This window comes from Verticillium alfalfae, genomic scaffold (genome assembly GCF_000150825.1).
Source record: "Verticillium alfalfae VaMs.102 supercont1.4 genomic scaffold, whole genome shotgun sequence".
Taxonomy (NCBI): Eukaryota; Fungi; Ascomycota; class Sordariomycetes; order Glomerellales; family Plectosphaerellaceae; genus Verticillium; species Verticillium alfalfae.
In genome coordinates this window covers 2,591,973-2,605,001 of record NW_003315035.1, presented here as the reverse complement: position 1 = coordinate 2,605,001, position 13,029 = coordinate 2,591,973, and the positions used below count along the sequence as shown (strand labels likewise).

Sequence of the window (13,029 nt, the reverse complement as noted above, 5' to 3'; positions counted from 1 at the left end):
GAAGGACTTGAACTCCTCGCTGATGGTCCTCTGCACGGACGACTGCGACACCCAGTCGGTCAGGCTCGCCTGCCTTGACGTCCTGGAGAGCCTCGAGCGAGAGCTCTTCGTCCATGATGTCTTCGTCCATCGCATCGTCGGGGTCCTCGTCATAGGCGTGTCGCCGGCGACGGGGCTGTGCTGTGAGGTCGATATCGCCATCGTCATCCTCGCCGGGCAGGAACGCGGCGGGAATGCGCTGTCGACGGGCGACCTCACCGTCGCGGCGCGCGAGCTGCGCTTCGAGCTGCCTCCTGGTGGCCGGGTCCATCTGGTCGTACTCGCCCTCGTCGTCGATATCGATCCCTTCGTATCTGTCATCCTCCTTGCTCCGGTAGTCTTGTTCGAAACCCTCGCGGAAAAGGTCGACGTCATCCTCTGCGGCCTCGTCCATGTCGTCGAGGTCGTCTTCAATCTCTACATCCTCTTCAATGTCGTCGTCGTCGTCTCCTCCGTGGGCAATGTTGAAGGCGGGCGGAGACGAAGCCATGGGGCTCGAGGCAAGTCCGACGGAGGAGCCATCGTCGCCGTTGGTGCGTGATCGTTTGCGACTTGACGCGCGGGAATGCCGCGGTTGGCAGAACTGGGGTGGTTGCGCAAGGGAGAACTGTGGGCGGCGGTTAGCAGGCAGAGCAGGGAGAGCAGGAAGAGCAGGAAGGAGCAGACGAAGCGAGGGCTCGTCTTCAGAAAAGAGTCAGTCGAACTCACCTCATCGTTCGCGCTTGATGTGACGATGGCTTCAGATAGGCGCAATGGGTACGATGGAAAGGTGGGATGGGTTGTCGGGGTGATGGAGGAGGGGGGGGGGGGTTGGGATGTCGAGTCTGTGCCAGGGAGATAAATGGATATGCAAAGTGAAGGCTGCTAATAAGAATGGGGGGGCCGCTCCTCACTCCTCAACTCCAAATGAGGGTCTGTCGCGTCTCAGGTGCAACGCGTCAAGGGCAAGCGCGTTAAGTGGCTCTAGACTGGGCTCGGTTGACGCGTAAAGTGGAAACGCGTGTCACAGAACCTAAGGTAAGGTACCTCCCCGGTACGTACCCTCCGTCACTTCCATCACCTGGAGCCTCAGTGCTACTCGAAGCTGCGTGCCCACGTCCATTCCATTTCCATGTCGAGTGTCATTCGAATTGCTGTTTCGTGACTTTGCACCTGAAATTGTCTGATTCGGCATCCCATCTCTCCTTCTCATCAATCAGCTGCCCGCCTACGAAAAAAAAAAAAAAAAAACGTGTCTCCCTACGACCATCGCTCTGATGGACCCCCCTCCCCCTCCAGCTGAAGCTGTCGTGTCGTCGACTGCGATGGCCAACGATGGCGTTCCCAGTCACAAGCGTAGCGACAGCTTCTCATCGCAAAAGTCGACCGACTCGCAGACCGCAGCCGAATTCATCCGCGAGCAGATGCAGCTGGAGGCCGACGCCCGCGAAGCTCTGCCCTATGTACGTCACCGATGCCGCTGATACACACATCATTCATGGGGTGATGCACACATCATTCATGGGGGGGGCCCCAACGCTGACCTGGTCCCATCTCAACAGAGCATCGAAAACTGCACCAAAGTACTCGGTCCGCTTCGCCAGAGCGTCTTCGCCTGCTTGACCTGCACGCCCGCCCCCAAGAACCCCGCCGACCCCTTCACCCCAGCAGGCGTCTGCTACTCCTGCTCCGTCCAGTGCCACGGCGAACACACGCTCGTCGAGATCTTCACCAAGCGCAACTTCACCTGCGACTGCGGCACGACGCGCCTGCCCACGACGAACCCGTGCTCCCTGCGCATCAACCCGGCGACCAACACCAAGGGCGGCGTCCACTCGGAGGAGCCCGACGTCAACAACCGCTACAACCAGAACTTCCGCAACAGGTTCTGCGGCTGCGAATGCGACTACGACCCGTTCCAGCAAAAGGGCACCATGTTCCAGTGTCTCGGACTCGGCACCACCGAGACGGGCGGCTGCGGCGAGGATTGGTACCACCCCGGCTGTCTCGTCGGCATGGGCCCCGCATGGTTCGAGGCCATGAAGGAGACCAAGGAACCCAAGGGCGGTGGCATCGCCAAACCAGAGGACCAGGCGGCCGAGGGTGGCTCACTGCCAACAATCACAGAGGATGCTGAGGAGAGGCCCAATGGCGCTGCACCTGCCGCCAACGAGGCTTCGGCCGAGGCTGAGGACGACGAGGACGAAGATCCACCAATGCCCCCCGGATTCCCTGCCGAAGACGACTTTGAAGGCTTCCTCTGCTACAAGTGTGTGGGGGCGCACCCCTGGATCGGGAAGTACGCCGGCACCAACGGTTTCCTCCCTGCCGTCTTTGCTCATCAAGAGAAGAAGGCGGAGAGGCCGTCCATGGAGGAGACGAACGGCACCTCGAACAAGCGCAAGGCCGAGGACGAGCTCGAGGACGAATCACAATCCAAGCGCGCCAAGAGCGAGCTGGGTCCCACACCAGACAGTACAGACAAGCCCGCCCCCGAGGCGCCCAGTCACGCCGCACCGGCCCCAAACGCCGAGCCGGCCGCGGAATGCAAGTGGAGCGCCCTGCCCACGCCGCCGGCCGAGGCCTTCTCCCTCTTCTTCGCCGAAACCTTCCGCGAGAACCTATGCCGCTGCTCCAGCTGCTACGTCGGCAAGCTCAACGCGCACCCGCAGCTCCTCGAGGAGGAGGAAACGTACGAGCCGCCGCTCTCCGACGGCGGCGGCTCCGACAACGGCGGCGGCTCGACCAACGGCAGCGGCAGCCTCCTCGAGCGCGGCGAGAGCGCCCTGCGCAACGTCGACCGCGTACGCGCCATCGAGGGCGTCATGGCCTACAACCACCTCAAGGAGCAGCTGACGCCCTTCTTCAAGCAGTTTGCCGAGAGCGGCCAGGCCATCGGCGCCGAGGACATCAAGGCCTACTTTGCCAAGCTGCGGGGTGATGAACAGGGCATCAAGGAGGCCGGCGAGGCGGCCGAGGGTCGCGGCAAGGACGGGGACGATGGGTCCCGGCGGGAGCAGAGCGGCTACTGAGTTGCGATTGCTGCGCCACGGGAAGTTGGCGTCTGGACAGGCTACGCCGACAGGACTGGGGGCCCAGGGAGGGGCATGTAGTATCAAGTGTGTATCTGGGTGGTATTGGGTCTCGTAACTGAGAAAGACCCCGGGTGGCGTTCTGGGTTGCCTGTCGCGAGGCGTGTGACAACAGACTGTTGTGGTATAGCGATGAAAAGAATGAAAATGGTGTTGATGTATGGTAGCATGTTGTAGCCCTTGAGGACAAGTATGATTGTGAGATAAGAATATTCCTTCCATGACTAGGCACTGAGTATATATATGTCGTGAGCTCGTGGAAGGGGGATAAGAGGTTCTTGTTGTGTTCTTCGCCAAAGCGCATGAGACAGATAGATTTCAGCGAAGTGGGTTACCATCATTCTAGAAGAACATGATCACATACATCTTCATCAGTCTTTCCAACAGTGCTGCTTTCATGCTTGGAACCAAGCTACGCTGTCTATGTAGTTATCATGTTGAAGACTTTGGTGCCTCTTCGCGGGGCGCATCCTCCAGATCCACCAGGTAGGAGCCCCTCCATCGCAAACCCGTCGTCAGATCCATGTCAGCAGGGGCGATCATCACGACTGGTGTCCTTTTGCGGTGAAGCTTCTCCCACGAGCAGTACGAGGCCAACACGACCATCGGGATGGCGATGCCTAGATTGTCACGGACAGCGTCCTGTGCGCTGTGGATTCCGTACAGGGGGTAAATGGAGGTGACGATGCTCGCGAGGAGACCTGTACTGCAAATCGCAATGCCGATCCATGAGCCCAATACGCCGAAAGGACTGGTCCACAAGAGCTCGTCGAGACTGTGGCCTTGTGTGTGCCACGCCCGGCGAAAGCGAATATGGCTGGCGCAGATAGAGAGCCAGGTATAGTAGTTGCAGGCTCCAGAAAGACTCAACAGCCAGTCGAATATAACAGCGCCTCCCGGTGCCACGTTGACAAAGGCGGTCAGGCCGATGGTAAAGGCCAGAGCAAAAGCATAGATAGGCACACCCCACTTGATGGTAGCTGCAAAGCGAGGTCCCATGCCCTGCTCGCAGAGAGCCTGCAGCGCGCGCTAGAGGCATAGATGCTGGCGTTGGCCATGGAAAGCAGTGCCAATACCACGAAGACGTTGAATAGATCCGGTAGCACTGTGATGCCCGCTCGCTGCGCAGCCAGAGTAAAAGGGCTGACCTGGGCGCCATGCCCAATCTTTGCGAGACCCGGATCCTGGGAGTCAACGACGAAGCCGAGGAACAGGAGAGTGAGAACATAGAAGATGGCAATCCTGAAGAAGGTAATCTTGGTAGCGAGCGGAAGAGCTCGGCGAGGGTTGTTGCACTCAGCGGCCGTCATGCCGAGAAGCTCAGTCCCTCCGTACGCCATGCCTGCGATACGAAATAGGGTCATGAACCCAGGGAATCCGTTTGCGATGACGTCGCGTGTCGTCCAAAATGTCACGCCCGTGCCGTGTCTGTTATATGTTAGTGAAATCCTCCTTCACGGCGAAATTGCTGTATTTACCTCGCATCGGATGGGACAGCCCCGGCCATGATTGCAATCGCCATTCCTATGAAAATCGTCAAGGCGCTGACCTTTGCAATCCCGAGGCCATGTTCGACCTCGCCGTAAAATCGAGATCCTCCAAACGAGAGGGCGATCAGCCCAGCCAGAATTGGCGAGATGATGACAGCGGGCGACACAGTCTCGTTCCAAAATCTGATTTGGGAGACAATGCAACTGAGCTCGAAGGGAAATATGATGAGCCAGGCGAAGACAAAGTTCCATCCCATGGTGAACCCCCAAGGCTCGGAGATGAAGCGCCTGGCGTATTCGTAAAACGAGCCTGCCACAGGGTACGTAGCTGGCGCTGTCAGTTCGTGGCGGCAGTAAGGAAAGCCGGAGAACATACCCGCGAGCTCTCCCAAGCTTCCCATGGTGACAGTCACACCAACACCGACAATAGCGAAGCTCAGGACCAAGCTGAGCGGACCGCCAGCGTGCAACGCGCCACCTGATCCGACAAAGAGCCCGGCGCCGATAGAGCCTCCCAAGGCGATAAATACCATGTGTCGAATGCTGATATTCCTCCTTAATTTGTCACCCTCGCTTTGCGGAGCAGGTGGCCCTACTAGGGTGACGGTGCCGTCATTGGTCGTTTGAGACGTCTGATTGCCCATTGAAGGCATTGATGCCGAGCTGTCTGCGCGAGGCTTCTCCGTGACCTGCACATGGCTCGGCCCAGGATCTGCGCTCTGAGATTCGTCCATGGTGCAGTTTTGGTACGTATGATCTGAGTTGTGCTGACTTCTAGGGCATTGATGTTGTGGATAGTGTAGAGATGGAAACTCTGGACGTAAAAAAAGGCCGACGGAGTAGAAGGGCGAGACGAGACTCCAAGCTACGGCCGTTAGTACATGCTCGGATGGCCACAATGGAATGATATATGTAGCTCGAGGAGCGGGTGGCAGTCATGCACGGCCGAGCGAGCAGCCTCAGGGTGTTCTCTTTGTCCATAGCCACCGTCCACTGATAAGCATCGTGACGCGCCGAAGAGGCATGATCCTCGTGTTGTGGGGAAGTACCCAAGGTAACTGAACTAGGGAGTAGGTGGTGAGATAAGGCCGGATCCGAAAATCATCCCCGGAAGGACTGACTTTGGGGCGTCCTTTCCTTTGCTACCTTCCTTGATGCTCTTCTACGACTCGGGAATGAGGCATCGCCAGTAGGCATTCTCAACGAAAACCCTCATCGCCAGGCATCATTCCGAGGCACCAACTGCTCACAGAGGCCAATGCGTGTCTCGTCTCGTCCAGGCTTCTGCTCTGTGGTAAACTGCTCGTCATAGTATTCACACACTTGAGCAATTGAAACTGTATCCTCTCTTCGCTTGCAATGAATAGTATCGTTACGCCATCTAGTTCACAGCAGCAGCAATGGGATGACCATCGGTTAGCATCCAGGCAAGGGGAGATCTGACGATGACAACGAGTGACAGGCTGAAGGTTTGTTCCCTACAAGGTTCGGAGTGGCCTTGAAATAATCTTTGTCGGTGGCGAAACTATGTTGCCACTGAGCCTCGACCTGACTTGCCTGTGGTGGCTTCATCCGAACCGACCATGATAGACGTAGGGGGGTCTGATCCGGATTGAAAGAGGCTCTGCTTGCGCCGGAGGCCGGGAGACACCCTCCAGCATCAGCTGGTCCTTGGATCCCCCCCAAAAGACAGGAACATAGCCTTGACCTCTTCCATACAGCATGGTAGTTGTGATAATTCTGCGATGACCAGGACAAGGCACAAACTTGCCTACCTTCAATACCTAGTTCGTAACAAGTCTCACACAAAGCCTGTCGGTCACGTATTTCGCATGTTGGACAAGGCTTCTAGGCCCTGATGCGTCAAGACAAGCTCGACGGCCAGAGGGGTGATGGCTCGCCCTGGGCGTTTCTAGCTTTGCTGTAAAGAAAGTCCGGCCACCAGTCTTCCAGAGAGCAAGGAAGAGGAGACACCGGCATAATGGGCACATGGCTGGCACAGAATTTCTGGGCTCGAGTTCTTGGGATGCTTCGAGGCCCCCCAAGTGGTATAGTATTGAGTTTTGTACATGCCTAGAACAGACGTCGTACGCCTGATGAGTGATAGTCCAAAACGCCGCGCTCCATGCAGTGATAGAAAGTGATGAATGTCCTTGGCGGCGGCTACTGCCCCGAAGACCCCGTGCTCGATGCCATGCTTCAAAGGCCCGGAAGGGTTCGTCGGAATGCCCGCCGAGATGCCCGAATCCCGCGCATCCAACGCCGCCTACGCCGGCGTTGTCTCCCTGCAGGTGATGCATCTGCATCTGCTGGCCCTCGTCGTCGTTCTCCATCTGGCTTCCCGCAAGCTGATCCTGCTCGTTTTTGCGCTCCACGTCCTGCAAACGCTCCTTCTCGGCGGGGTCGACAATGTCATCGTCGTCGCTCCAGTACGGGTCATCGTCGGGCAAGTCGGGCATGGCCATGCGCTTCCAGAAGCGCAGCTCCTGACGCGCCGCCGTGTCGCCGACGCGGCGGTCCCACCGCTCGGCGTCCTCGTCGTAGGTTCGCCGGAACTCGCGTAGCAGGCCGTTGGCCTTGCCGGCGCGGTCCTGCATCTCCCAGATTTGCTCACGCAGCTTGCTGTTCTCGGCGCGCGCCTCGGCGAGCTGCGACCGGTAGGAGCGGTGCCAGGACGACACGTCGGCGACATGCTTGGCTTTGTACTCGTGGAACTGCTTGAGCATGGACGCCAGGGCGGTTGCGTACTGCGTCAGGAGCTGGGCGTTGGCGTCGCGGCTGTACTTTGCCTTGTCGAGCGATTCCGAGAGGAGGGAGATGAGCGTGTCGATGTTTTGTTCCTGGGCTGGGAGATGGTCAGCAAGCTGCTTCTTCTGGTCGAGGGCCACAGGCGCAGGCAAAGCGCACCGTTGATGTCCTCGGCGGCGACGTTGATGAGCTCCTCGTTGCTCAGCCCCTGGATGCGGGCCCGGCTGCGCACGCGACCAAGGCCGGACACGATCTCTTCTGTGGCGCGCCGGTTCTCGGCAAGCTGCCTGCTCAGCTCTTCGACGAGGCCATAGATGTAGTTGAGTTCGGCCTGCTGGCCGGCCGGGGTGGCCACGCCGATGCCGTTGGGCGCATTGCCTCCCCCGTTGACGCCGTTCATGAGGAGAAGCGCTTGTTGGTGTTGTTGCTGCTGCTGCTGTTGCTGTTGCTGCTGTTGCTGCTGCTGCTGCTGCTGCTGTTGCTGCTGCTGCTGCTGGTAGAGCTGCGCTTGAGCGAGAGCTTGTTGCTGGGCGGACACGGCGCCTGTTTGGGGTCCCTGGCGGTTAGGGAGAGGAAGAGGCTGGTTAGGCTGGGCGTCGTGGAAGGAGGGGGGAGCGGGAAACATGGTTTATAGGGCGTTCCCTGGATTTGGGTCGATGTATCGGGAATGGTTGGCGTTGTTGGCGGTGGAGCTGGACAGGGCCTTTTGGCATGGGCTACAACCTGTTGGCGGGGTTGTGGTTACAGGTGCGTGTGGTCGGAGTGGGATGTCATTTGCGGGCGCCAGCTTTCAGTCCAGGTCCGTGAATGTGGTCAACTGTCGCGATGGCGCTTATCGCTGCTGTTCAAAGAAAATGCGATATTGGATAAGGCGAGAGAGGAGGGAACAAGATCGGTTTGCTCTATATCACCTCGCCTCGATTGATGGATACCCTTGCCATGGCATAAGATAGCTCAATCTCGGGTACCTGTAGCTGCCCACCGACCTACCTACCTAGGAGGTAGAATGGGTAAGGTACCTTAGGTACCTAGGTAGGTAAGGTTCACGGGCCTCACCTTAATCAGACAAGCGTCACAAAGCAAGAACATTGCTTGAAAAGGCATTTCCTGTATTGCAGCTTTCGGCCGATTTCTCTCGTTTGATCCTCTTGTCTGGTCTTTGATTCTATCCTACACACGGCCTTCGATTCGATTGTCCCTCCTCTACAGCTGTTCCACCCAGATGTATCCTGTGCCAAGTGGTGAGTGAGCCTAGCCCGCGATGCAGACATGCACCGCACAGGCGGCTATGTTATTACCAGCCATGGTGTATCAGAACTTCCTACCGAGTGGTCAGAGAGAGTGGTTTTGTCGGACGTTTCTTGACATACCTGTTATCACAAGCGACTGTGGAATGCCGCCTACTACTGGACCCTATCCAGGTCCATGGAGTCAAGGACGACCTTCTGGTTGTACAAATGTTTGTTGAGGATGGAAGCCTTGGGAGTCGAATCACCGTCGCTGTCGTCTCCGGACGAACCACCGTCATTGACATCCTCCTCCAGGGCTTGTCTGTGATGGGCTTCGCGGATTTCACGCTCCCGAGCAGCATCGCGACCAGCCATGGTATTGGTGCGCTGCATGGCATCGCGGGAACGCTTACCCCGAAGCTTGGGACCGGCAGAGCTGACGTTGGGCTCGTTGTGGTCGGCGGCGCTAGCAAGATCGGGGCTGCTGAAGCTGCCGTCGTACTCGCTGCGCTTGTGCATGGGACGAGGGCCGAGGGGTCGGCCGACGGGGCGGAACTGAGGGTTCGGGTACGGGTTCTCAGCCCGGAGCTCTTGGTAGAATCTCTCATAGTTGGGAGGAACATCGTTGCCTGCGAGAGGTCCCTCGACCAGGGAGGCCCTGGTACTTTCCACGGGGGGGATCGCACGACGGAGGCTGCGCTGGATGGGGCTGCCGTTCTGGTCGACAAAAGGGCTCATGTAGCCGCGAGGGGTCTTGAAGGCACGGGGTAAGACGACCGGATCGACGCCATCATCCCAGTGGATTGATGACTTTCCAGTCGGCGTGCGGGGCCTTTCCACAGCATGGGCTTCTCGGACCGGAACGGGGAGGGGTCGGCTGGCAGTGATGGGGTTGTCGGTTACGATGACCTGCTCCAAGGAGTCGTGAGCTCCCATGACACGCTTGCTCACGAACATGGGGCGAGATCCATCATTGGGGGGTTTAGGCTCCATGATGTTTTTGCCTGCTGTCGTGACCGTGTGGTTGGTACTTAGGTCGAGAAAAGGACGAGGCTGATCAGCCAAGTAAGAGATGGGAGTTGAAACGGTGAACGTTGAACCCAACGGCGGGTTTTGGGTGCCTTCTCGGAGTAGAAGATCAGTAGCTCAAGAAGAGTCAAGGCCGACAATAGCGCCTGCTGAATAACAACAACGGCCACGGCGGCGACGACATCGACAACAACAACAGCGATGACGAGGACTAACGGGGACCCAGGCCATCAGGTTACTAAACGACCAGGTGGCGGCCGGACGACGACAACCGGATGTAGCGGCCAGATGCAAGTGAACGGGCGGTCTTATGGTATCGACATTGAAAGGTAATGGACCTGAGTAGCTTTGACCACAATGATCACAGCGGAACGCTTTGGTCACAACAGCGAGGCAGATTTATCGATAGCCATGATTGTATCTGTTAACATATGTCGTGTGTACCCAACTCAAAGCACAGGTAGGGATTTCTAGACAGCGCAGTATATGAAAGAATGGAGAGCAGTGACGGTTAACTGTACCAATGAGCTACTCACAAGGAGAGCTCAGTACAAAGAGATTCGTGGCAAATACATTTGAGTGTAGACCCGGCTGAACGACTAGACATCTATTGCGCATGTAGTTGTCGGGGAAATGTTCCAGGTGACCTTGAGTGATCGTAAGATATTCGGCGCAGTTTCCGAAGCAGTTTCCGGCCAGCGCCACGTTGATGTTACATCCTCAGGGCAGATGCTCTAGGTAGGGAATAATCAAACACCCAGTCAAATGTCATGCATCACCAGGCAACCAACGCATGGCAAGTGTCCCTCCGTCGAGCCACTGGTGTCAGCGTATGCAAGAAGCGGGACGTGTCATCAGGGCCGAGTGAACGCTCTAGACTCCGATGCTGAGGTCGGACTATGACAGTCCGAAGGTCAACCATGGCATTGAATGAGTCGAGAATTTCACGAGAAGGGAACTTGGCAAGGGGAACTAGAACAGGTTGCAAGAAATATCAAGCTCATGGTGCATGTGTACTAGGGAATCACTGCAGCAGCAGGAGAGAGCTATCCAGCGACTCGCAATGACAGGGCCATGAGGATATAGGCAGGAGTGGTGTGGAATTTCAAGACAGAACGAAGCAAGGATGCTGTCAAGGGGTTGATCGCTATGCTCTCCCAACCCAACACGAACCAGGCTCGCGCGAAGTTGGCCAGGAATCGTCTTCGATCTGTGCCTCCTCAGCATACTTCGCGGACATCAAGCGAGCAATTTCAGGACCTGACACCACGCGAGGGGAAGGATCGCCTGGGCAAGTCAACCTAAAAGCTCCATTAGGTCGAGGATAGAACTTGATCCGACTTGTGCTGTGTTTGAACCTCCGCTGTAGAGATTGACGAACTGTCGTTGAAGCTCCCGAGGGACGGGGCCAGGCCTGTGGCTGACACACTGTGAAATGGCTGACTAGCGCATGTGGCGGTGCAGCCATCCTGAACACGCCAAAATTTTTGGAGCCTCTCGAACATCGCAAGGAGGAAGCCACCTGCAACCGACCCAACACCACATTCGATCAACACAACCGCCACAATGGCCGCAGCAGGATACGCCGTACGGCTATGTCTCCGAACATGCCGCCAGGCGTCCGCCGCGCGACTGCTACCCACGGCTGGCCTTTCAATGGCGCCACGCCGCGGCCTCACAACGACGGCGACAACGTGGGCGCCCGGCGGCGGGCGCAACCGGGGCTCGGCCAACCCGTACGAGCACCTCGAGGATGCCTTCAAGGACCTTTCGCCAGAGCAGCTCAAGGCGCTGGAGGCGGCGATCAGGGAGGACGAGGGCCCCGACTCGCCGGCGTCACTGAACGACTTTCTGTCGGCGGAGGAGCCCGAGCTTCGCAAGGAGCAGGCCTTTGACGCGCAGTACAGGGAGCTGATCAGGCAGAAGCCGGCGCAGCGCTCGTCGCTCTTCTACGACGAGCTCGATCCGGAGACGGTGACGGAGGATACGGGCGCCGAGTTCGACGAAGACGACATCACGTCCCTAGCGCACGGCAAGCTGGACGAGATCAGGGAACACCGACACTACGCCCGCGTGGCCGCCTGGGAGATGCCCCTGCTATCGAGTAAGAAGGGACCGCGATGCGAAGGGGGACAATACGCGTGGCGTGCTAACATGGGGGGAAAAACAATAGAACTCGCCAAGCCGTTTGAGCCGCCGACGAAGGAGCAGGTGCTGCGATACCGATACACGACATACATGGGCGAGAACCACCCGGCAGAGAAGAAGGTGGTCGTCCAGTTCTCGCCGGCCGACCTGGGCTTGACGCCGGTGCAGGCGAACAAGCTCAAGAAGCTGGCGGGAACGCGGTACGACCCGGGCAAGGACACGATCAAGATGAGCTGCGAGAGCTTCGACCACGCCGCGCAGAACAAGCGATACCTCGCGGACCAGGTGGACACGCTCGTGGCTGCGGCCAAGGTAAGGCATTCGCTCGCTGGCGAGAGGCAAGCGGCACGAACAGAGGATTAACGTCAGACTACAGGACCCCAAGGACACATTCGAGGACATTCCTCTGGATACGCGACACTACAAGCCGGTGGTTAAGCCCAAGTTCCCCAAGGCGTGGCGGTTGACGCCTGACCGTAAGAAGGAGCTGGCGGCGTTGCGGGAGCAGGCCAAGCAGCTGGACGCCGGCAAGGAGGCCGAGGGACAACTGGTGGACGGGCAGAAGATGATCGACGCGATGCTGGGCGGGCCTTCCATCGTTGCACAGCAGACGCTAAGCAAAGAGGCCATGGCCGAGATGTTGGTGGTCGCGCAGAGGCAAGCGGGGCCCAAGCCCGCAAAGCAGGGCAGAAACTAGGACTAGACGGCAGGGGAGAGCGCTGGAGGATTGTACCATACACCACCACAGTGTCTAGTTGTCGTGGGTGGGTGGGTGAGCGGGTGGAGGGAGCTCAGTCATCTGGCCTTGGGCGCAGGGACTCTTTTGTACAACAGTCGTGTATATCTACGATCAATGTCATGGCATTCGTTCACGTCGCATGGTGCCCGCCAAGGGCTGTCGGGGGTCGGGGATCAGGGGAGCTATGACAAAAACGATAGGCGGCTGAGCTGGTGTCTCGATCATGGTCGGCCAGAACCATGTCGGCGCAAAAGAAGGTAGATGCCAACGGGAGACGGAGTCGACAGAGCGACGCCCGGGGTCTTTGTCACGGGGTGTCCAGCCTTGATTGGGCAAGCGCCGCATGGTCTAGCACCCTGCTCCTGTTGCTGCTGCTGATGCGGGCCGAGGTATCGACCTGGACTGCAGGCGCTGCCGAGTGAGTGGGGTACCCAAGTACAGCCCGCTGGCTCCCTACCTGCCAGTTGCCTAGGACCAACCTACCTACCACCTAACTACCTAGGTACCTCGCCTTACCTTAGGTAGGTACCTAGGTA

The 13,029-nt window shown here is 58.2% G+C and overlaps 6 protein-coding genes across 6 annotated transcripts in view; 2 read left to right on the top strand and 4 right to left on the bottom strand.

Annotated features, from left to right (window-relative positions):
• VDBG_04264 (DNA replication licensing factor mcm2) overlaps positions 1–529 on the bottom strand; it is a gene marked incomplete at both ends in the record, with an annotated part of 2,598 nt that extends 2,069 nt beyond the window's left edge. The window contains one exon of the mRNA XM_003006265.1: positions 8–529. Coding sequence (XP_003006311.1) covers positions 8–529 — 522 coding nt within the window. The remainder of the gene's footprint in view (positions 1–7) is intronic.
• A 584-nt stretch (positions 530–1,113) lies between these two features.
• On the top strand, positions 1,114–3,050 carry VDBG_04263 (mlo2; the record flags this gene model as incomplete). The annotated part of the gene is made up of 2 exons (XM_003006264.1): positions 1,114–1,481; positions 1,581–3,050. 2 exons carry the CDS (start codon positions 1,296–1,298, stop codon positions 3,048–3,050), a joined length of 1,656 nt encoding a protein of 551 aa, XP_003006310.1.
• Positions 3,051–3,542: 492 nt separating this feature from the next.
• On the bottom strand, positions 3,543–5,334 carry VDBG_04262 (histidine permease; the record flags this gene model as incomplete). The annotated part of the gene is made up of 4 exons (XM_003006263.1): positions 3,543–4,127; positions 4,259–4,538; positions 4,589–4,928; positions 4,977–5,334. The coding sequence occupies 4 exons, from the start codon at positions 5,332–5,334 to the stop codon at positions 3,543–3,545; spliced, it is 1,563 nt and encodes a 520-aa protein (XP_003006309.1).
• Positions 5,335–6,512: 1,178 nt separating this feature from the next.
• VDBG_04261 (conserved hypothetical protein) lies at positions 6,513–7,973 on the bottom strand (the record flags this gene model as incomplete). Its single annotated transcript, XM_003006262.1, has 3 exons — positions 6,513–6,673; positions 6,780–7,445; positions 7,508–7,973. 3 exons carry the CDS (start codon positions 7,971–7,973, stop codon positions 6,513–6,515), a joined length of 1,293 nt encoding a protein of 430 aa, XP_003006308.1.
• A 778-nt stretch (positions 7,974–8,751) lies between these two features.
• Positions 8,752–9,570, bottom strand: VDBG_04260 (predicted protein; the record flags this gene model as incomplete). Its single annotated transcript, XM_003006261.1, has 1 exon — positions 8,752–9,570. The coding sequence occupies one exon, from the start codon at positions 9,568–9,570 to the stop codon at positions 8,752–8,754; it is 819 nt and encodes a 272-aa protein (XP_003006307.1).
• Positions 9,571–11,172: 1,602 nt separating this feature from the next.
• On the top strand, positions 11,173–12,451 carry VDBG_04259 (37S ribosomal protein S24; the record flags this gene model as incomplete). The annotated part of the gene is made up of 3 exons (XM_003006260.1): positions 11,173–11,710; positions 11,780–12,066; positions 12,131–12,451. The coding sequence occupies 3 exons, from the start codon at positions 11,173–11,175 to the stop codon at positions 12,449–12,451; spliced, it is 1,146 nt and encodes a 381-aa protein (XP_003006306.1).
• Between the last annotated feature and the right edge of the window lie 578 nt (positions 12,452–13,029).